Source organism: Pan paniscus, chromosome 20 (genome assembly GCF_029289425.2).
Source record: "Pan paniscus chromosome 20, NHGRI_mPanPan1-v2.0_pri, whole genome shotgun sequence".
NCBI lineage: Eukaryota > Metazoa > Chordata > Mammalia > Primates > Hominidae > Pan > Pan paniscus.
The window spans coordinates 49,657,049-49,664,565 of record NC_073269.2 but is presented as its reverse complement, the minus strand read 5'-3'; the positions used below and the strand labels follow the sequence as shown (position 1 = coordinate 49,664,565).

The 7,517-nt window shown below is 54.7% G+C and overlaps 1 protein-coding gene across 3 annotated transcripts in view; it reads left to right on the top strand.

The window, feature by feature from the left end:
• Positions 1-95: 95 nt before the first annotated feature.
• PHLDB3 (pleckstrin homology like domain family B member 3) overlaps positions 96-7,517 on the top strand; it is a 31,881-nt gene continuing 24,459 nt past the window's right edge. For 2 of the 3 annotated variants that reach the window (XM_063600348.1, XM_063600347.1), the window contains exons 1-3: positions 96-2,791; positions 4,411-4,593; positions 4,823-4,960. In XM_063600348.1, the coding sequence (XP_063456418.1) occupies positions 2,576-2,791; positions 4,411-4,593; positions 4,823-4,960 (537 nt within the window). In that variant the 5' untranslated portion in view covers positions 96-2,575. The remainder of the gene's footprint in view (positions 2,792-4,410; positions 4,594-4,822; positions 4,961-7,517) is intronic. The other variant, XM_008970842.4, reaches the window with a different exon arrangement.

Here is a 7,517-nt window from a genome sequence, read left to right as displayed (position 1 = left end):
AAGGGGTGGAGTTCTGGTCCTATGGAGAGGCCAGGGAGCCTGCAAGATTTGTTTTCTTTTTCTTTTCTTTTCTTTTTTGAGATGGAGTCTCCCTCCATTGCCCAGGCTGGAGTGCAGTGGCACGATCTCGGCTCACTGCAACCTCTGCCTCCCGGGTTCAAGCGATTCTCCTATATCAGCTTCCCAAGTAGCTGGGACTACAGGCGCGTGCCACCATGCCCGGCTAATTTTTTCATATTTTTAGTAGAGACAGGGTTTGACTGTGTTAGCCAATATGATCTTGATCTCCTGACCTCGTGATCCACCAGCCTCGGCCTCCCAAAGTGCTGGGATTACAGGTGTGAGCCACCGCGCCCAGTCCGGGAGCCCACAAGATTTCTAACTCACAAGATCAAAAACAAACACAGCTATCTGGGGCAGGTCTTCTCATCACCTTGGATTAGAACACCGGCTTGCTTTTGAGCCACTTCCCACTTAGCCCTGGGGTAAGTTACTTCACTTCTCTAGGCCTCAGTTTTCTTATCTCTAAAATGGAAGGAATAATAATGGGGTGTTGTGATGCTCTGATGAGTCAATGTGTGTGAGTGCCTGGCACATGGCCTATCAGTGTTCACCATTAAAGTTACTATCATTTAGAATGATCTTTTGGGTACTTCCTGGCTTGTAGTGACAGTATACGCAATGGTTAAGAACATGGACTTTTGAGAGAATGAAGCCTGCATTTTACCACTTACAACATGTGTAGATGTTGGCTACATTTTTTTTTTTTTTCTGAGATGGGTTCTTACTCTGTCGCCCAGGCTGGAGTGCAGTGGCACATTCAAGACTCACTGCAGCCTCGACCTCCTGGGCTCAAGAGATCCTCCTGCCTCAGCCTCTGGAGTAGCTGAGATGACAGGTGTGTGCCACCACGCCTGGCATAATTTTTGTATTTTTAGTAGAGATGGGGTTTCTCCATGTTGCCCAGGCTGGCCTTGAACTCCTGATCTCAAGCAATCCACCTGCCTCGGCTTCCCAAAGTGCTGGGATTACAGGCCTGAGCCTCTGTGCCCAGCCAACCTTGGGTGCATTTGTCCTCCTCAGCTTGTATCCCCAAGTATAAAATGGAGATAGTAGGCCAGGAGCGGTGGCTCACGCCTGTAATCTCAACACTTTGGGAGGCTGAGGCAGGCAGGTTGTCTGAGCCCAGGAGTTCAAGATCAGCCTGGGCAACCTGGAGAAACGCAGTCTCTACTAAAAAAAAAGAAATGGAGGTAGTAATCACTTTCTCGCTGGACAGCTTTGAGGGTGAAATTAAATGACCGGGTATAAAGTGTTTCACACAGCTCTTGACTTCTAATCATCCCTTTTCATATACCAGTTATTTTCCTGTTTTCATTTTCCTGTTTTCGCCCAGAGAGGAAAGGGTCTGGCTGAGACCTTTAACCTCTGCCCTCCACCCCATAGCAAAGTTGGGGGGGGGTGGCGGTACACTTCCCTCAGTCTCTGGGCAGGTGTCTGACTCAGTTCAGGGCACCCCTTCCCCTTGTCCAGCTCCCCAAACCGGTCAGGGCCCTTCCGAAGGGCTCATTAGAGGGGAGACGTCCCCATCTCCATTCCTGCCTTCCTTTCTGAACTCCCAAGGTCTGGACATTAGAGAGGCTCCCATACAGAGGTGGCCAAGACTCCTCCAGGGGGGCAGGAATGAGGGGCTCGAGGGAGACTGGGAGGTCGCGATGCTGAGTTCCACGAGGGTGGGGCCGGGCCGGGGCCGGTGGGGCCGGGATGGCCGGATGCCGAGGCCACGGGTGGGGCAAGCCCGTGGCTCCCTCCTCCCTCGGGAGCTGTTGGACCTGTTGTCCCCCCTCCACTTCCGGGCTGCTGGGGAGGGGGACCGGGCGGCCTCTCTCCTCCCTCTTCCCCTGCCACCTGTCTCATAGGCAGAAGCGGCCGTGCCCAGCGCGCAGAGCGGAGCGCGCCGAAGCCTGAGCTTGTGAGGGGGCCGAGGCTGTGGGGAGGTGGCTGTTGGACTTCGGAATCTCAAGGACTCCGACTCCTGGCTTGTTCAGAGAAGGAGAGCCTGGGAGCCCTGACTCCTGGATCCCTGGGTGAGGCGGCGTGGGCGCTGTTGCCCTGCACAGTGGGGTCGGGACTAAGACTACGGGGCTCCGGGAAGGATGGGGCGGGAGCCGAACTGCTGAGTCTCGGAGGGAGAAGATGGGTCGCTCTAAGCGAATCCAAGAGATTGTAGGGGGCTGCTGGGAGGGTACAAGGCCTGACACCTAGAGATGAGGGAGGGGAGGCGGGGTCGAAGAGGTCAGTAGGGGGCGTGCTACGACCCGGACTCAAATTCCGGTCCCGTCTCCGGTGGCGTGTCGCCTTGGAGCCATCAAGCCCCGCCTCTGGAAACTTTAGGACACGCCTCCGTAACGCTCAGTCCCATCCTTTGAACTCTTAGGCCCCGCCTCCTTGGGGGGGGGGTCTCCGCGCCCCGGAGCAGACGCGAGCGGCGCTCAGCCGTCCTAGGCCTAGCCCCCGCCTAGGCCCCGCCCCCGGAGCTTCTGGTCCCGCCCACCCCGCAGGAGTCCGAGCGGCCATGGGGACGCGAAGCAGCCCCGAGGAGGGGACCCCGCCGCCGCCGGTCCCGGAATGCGACGTGGAGGTCCAGCCCCAGGGCCATCCCGAGGAGTCCCGGGAACAGGAGGCACCCGAAGTCCTGGCGGAACCTTCGAGCCGCGGGGGAGCTGAGCAGCAGGCAGAGGAAGAAGAAGAAGTGGGAGAAGGCAGCAGCACTGAGAGCAGCCGCGACGCGGTGAGGGGCCCCGAGGGCGACAGCGCGGGGGGCTTGGACCGACGGGGACCCAAACAGGTGGCCAGACAGGTAGACAGGTAGAGGGAAACCAGAAAGACAGAGACACGGAGACAGGGAGAGAGACCCAGTGATAGCAGAGACTACTGAGAGAGAGACACCAGGACACGGAGCCAGAGAGGCAGAGGCACAGACAGACAGAAACCAGATACAGAGACAGAAACCAGATAGAGCCACGGGGAGGCCCCAAGAACGGAGATAGACCCAAACGGGCGACAGAGACAGAGAGACTGGTATAGAGGAACCAGATAGGTGGCTCACGTCTGTAATCCCAGCACTTGGGGAGTCCGAGGGGAGGATTGCTTATTAAGCCCAGGAGTTCGAGACAAGTCTGGGCAACGTAGCAAATCCCTGTCTCTAGAAAAAAAAAATACAAAAATTGTCCAAGCGCAGTGCCGCGTGCCTCTAATCCCAGCTACTCGGGAGGCTGAGGCAGGAGGATCGCTTGAGCCCAGGAGTTGTAGGCTGCAGTGAACTATGACTGCGCCACTGCACCCCAGCCTGGGACAAAGCAGAACCTATCTCTAAAAACGAGAGAGAGAGAGAGAGAGAGAGACCAGATAGACAGACAGGAGAGACTACAGAACAGAGAGAACCAAACGAGTAAGAGATGCAGAGAGATCAAGAAGCCAGACAGAGACCCAGAGACATGGAGACTGAGAGACAAAGACCCCAAAAAGACAGAGACACAGTGAGACTAGAGTCAGAGAGAGGGGAATCGAGACAGAGGGAAACCCAGAAATAAATGGCAGAGATGCTCAGAGAAACAAATAGAGAAAAACCTAGAGAGAGGGACATACTCCGAGGAAGAAAGATCTAGTGATTCAGAGGCAGTGGCCAGATACCGAATCTGAGAGACTGGGGTCAGGTGGAGAGAGAGACAGAGACAGATCCAGGCACTACAAGAAAGTGACGCCAAGAGAATAGGACCTGATAGAGAAAAAGAAACACCTTTCATAAGTCGGCTTTACATCTGCTCACCCTCCATACGGTACTGCAAGCCTCTGTGGTCCGTGTGGTTGGGTGGTCACGGGACTTGCACCCTCCCCCACTCCGACCTTAAATACAGGGGGCTGAGGCCGGGCGCGGTGGCTCATGCCTGTAATCGTAGCACTTTGGGAGGCCGAGGTGGGAGAATCCCTTGAGCCTAGGAGTTTGAGACCAGCCTGGGCAACATAGCATCACCCCCTCTCTACCAAAAAAAAAAAAAAAAAAAAAAAAAGAGCTTGGCGTGGTGGTGCGCGCCTGTAGTCACAGCTACCTAGGAGGCTGAGGCAGAAGAATCGCTTGAGCGAGGGAGGTCCATGCTGCAGTGAGCCGTAATCGCGCCACTGCACTCCAGCCAGTGAGACCCTATCTCAGGACAAAAAAAAAAAAAAAAAAAAAAAGATAAGAAAGAAAAAGAAAAGAGCCTGAGACAGATTATGGGAGTGGTGGTTGTGTTAGGTAAGTGGACTGATGGACTGAGACCCGCAGAGGGTGATGTTGGGTGGGGACCAGACCTACTTAGTGATTGCAGGGGGCGAGGCATCTCCACTTAACCACGCCCCCCTCAACTTCAGCCCGAGGCTACGCCTCCGATAGCTATGGCGGCCACACCTCCCGCATCCACCTCTTCGCGGGAAGGGGTGCGAGGGGCGGCGCGGCGCCTGCAAGGACAGCAGCTGGAGGCATTGACTCGTGTGGCCCTGATGGAGCAGCGAGTGAAGGAGCTACAGCGCCAGAGGAAGGAGCTGAGGATCGAGGTGAGGCTGCGGACCCCTTGGGAAGCCTGGCCCCAATTCAAGCGGAACCCGCAAAGCCGGACTCCCAGCTTTTTCCTCGGGTGGGATCAGATTTTAGGCCCTCCGCTCTTCCTCCCTCCAAATTCAGGTCCCTGGAGTCCATCCTCCCTTCGAATCCGGTAGTTCAGGCCCTGGGCCTCTTCCTTGGACCTAGGCGTCCGAGCCCCCAGCCCTGGCATTCTCTCCGCAGATGGAGGTGGAGGTGGCCTTGCTGCGGGGTGAGCTGGCTGGGGAGCGAGTGGCCGCTCGCCGGGAGGAGGAGCAGCTGCGGGAGCTGCTGGAGCAGCAGGCGGCCTCGGAGCAGCGCGGCCGCCAGCAGCGGGAACAGGTCTGTTTGGCTCACCGGGTCTTCATCAGCAGCGTCCTTCCTGGTCCATGGATATTGGTGTGCTCCTAGCCACCTGCGCCCCGGGGTTGTCCCCATTCCCCAAAGGAAGACATTTGGGCTCCTGAGAGAGTGAGGGGCAGATGCCCCTCCTGGTTTTCCTTCTCCCTCCCTGGGCGAGATTTTCGGGGCTCCTCCTTTGTCCCCTGTCTGTTTGCTATTTAAATGTGAGTGTGTGAAAACTTCCAAACTGGCCGGAAGCAGTGGCTCACGCCTGTAATCATAGCACTTTGGGAGGCCGAGGCGGGCGGATTGCCTGAGCTCAGGAGTTTGAGACCAGCCTGGGCAACATGGCGAAACCCCGTCTCTGCTTAAAAATACAAAAATTAGCAGGGCGTGGTGGCGGGCGCCTGTAGTCCCAGCTACTTGGGAGGCTGAGGCAGGAGAATCGCTTGAATCCGGGAGATGGAGGTTGCAGTGAGCCAAGATCGCACCATTGCACTCCAGCAGCCTGGGTGACAAGAAGGAGACTCCGTCTCAAAAAAAAAAAAAAAAGAAAGAAAGAAAACTTCCAAACCCACCCCACAATAGTCAGGCAGCTCCCATGTCCTGTGCCCACCAGCTTCATCAATGATTAATATTCTTACATTCTTGTTTCATTATCTCCAATTTGTTCTCGTCCCCAGTTTTAAAAGCCAATCCCAGACATCATATGGTCTGTACATATGTTTAGAGTGTATCATTGACAGATAAGAAATCCTTTTAGCCTGGGCCAGGTGGCTCACACCTGTAATCCCAGTACTTGCCGGGGGCGGGGTGGGGGGGATGGGGGGCGGGGCAAAGTGGGAGGATCGCTTGAGCCCAAGACTATGAGACCAGCCTGGCAACATAATGAGACACCGTTTCTGTGAAAAATAAAAATACAAAAATTAACCAGGCATGGTGGCATGTGCCTGTGGCCTCAGACTCAGAAGAGTGAGGTGGGAGGATCAATTGAGCCCAGAAGGTAGAGGCTGCAGTGAGCTGTGATTATGACATTGCACTCCAACCTGGGCGATAGAGCAAGACCCTGTCTCAAAAATAAAAAAATTAATAAGTTCTTTGTATTGTCTTATTTCTGGTTAGTTTTTGTGTTTCCCAGACAGTCTCAAAATGCCAGTTAACAGGTGGCTTGTTTGAATGAAGTCCCCAAAGGTCAGTGTGATTGGCTGATATGCCTTGCCCATTGTTTTATCTCTGGTGGTTCCTACCCGTTGTGTCTTCCCCATACTGTTTATTGGAAAAACCCAGTCTTCTGTCCTATAGGCAGAGCATGGCCGATCGCATGCCTGTGGTGCCCTTGAACATGCCTCTGTTTCTGCAAGTGGGTGTTGGTTAGAGGGAGAGGTTTGATCGTATTCAGAAGTGCTTTAGTGCTTCCTGAGCCAGTGTCAGGAACCTCATCTCTGGTTGTCCCGACCTAATGAGATCACCCTAGTCTCTTTTTTTTGGTGAGACACAGTTATGCTCTTGTTGCCCAGGCTGGAGTGCAATGGCGTGATCTTGGCTCACCGTAACCTCTGCCTCCCAGGTTCAAGCGATTCTCCTGTCTTAGCCTCCCCAGTAGCTGGGATTACAGGCATGCACCACCATGCCCGGGTAATTTTGTATTTTCAGTAGAGATGGGGTTTCTCCATGCTGGTCAGGCTGGTCTCGAACTCCTGACCTCAGGTGATCCGCCCGCCTTGGCCTCCCAAAGTGCTGGGATTACAGGTATGAGCCACCGCAGTTTGAGGCCAGCCTGGCCAACATGATGAAACCCCATCTCTACTAAAAATACAAAAAATTAGCTGGGTGTGGTGGCAGGCACCAGTAATCCCAGCTATTCGGGAGCCTGAGGCAGGAGAATTGCTTGAATCCGGGAGGTGGAGGTTGCAGCTCCCAGGAGCCAAGATCACACCACTGCACTCCAGCCTGGGCAACGGGAGCAAAACTCCATCTCAAAAAAAAGAATCTTTTATCTGAAGATTGTAACATCCATCAATGGTCATTGCTTGGGTCAGTTACCATTATAGGTTGGAAAATGGTGACTTGTGATTTTGTCAGTTTTTTTCTTTGCAAGTGTCGTGTATGTTGGAATTTTATGAGGCTGGGTCCTAGGCCCTCATTTATCCTCAAAGATCACATATTTCTCCCAGGCCCTCTCTCCTGAGACAGAAATGTGCTCTTCTTCCTAGGGTACTGGCTACTTGGTACTCCTTTCTCACCCAGATCCAGAAATCTCGGTCGCAGCCCCTTCTCCCTCTGCCCCAGGAGTCCAGACCCCCAGCTCCTCCTCCCTCAAACCCAGAAGTCCCGACCCCCAGATCCTCCTTCCTCAGATCCAGGAATCCAGGCCCCAGCCCCTCCTCCCTCTGACCCAGGAGTCTGGCTGACCTCAGCAACTCCCTTCTCCACACTGTTTGTCTTGCTGTCCCTTTGGTCACCAGGCCAGAGTCCTGGACTTTGCCCTGTACACTTCCCTGTCTCTCACCTCCAAGCCCGTCAACCACCATGTCCTATCCTTTCTGCTTCCTGATCC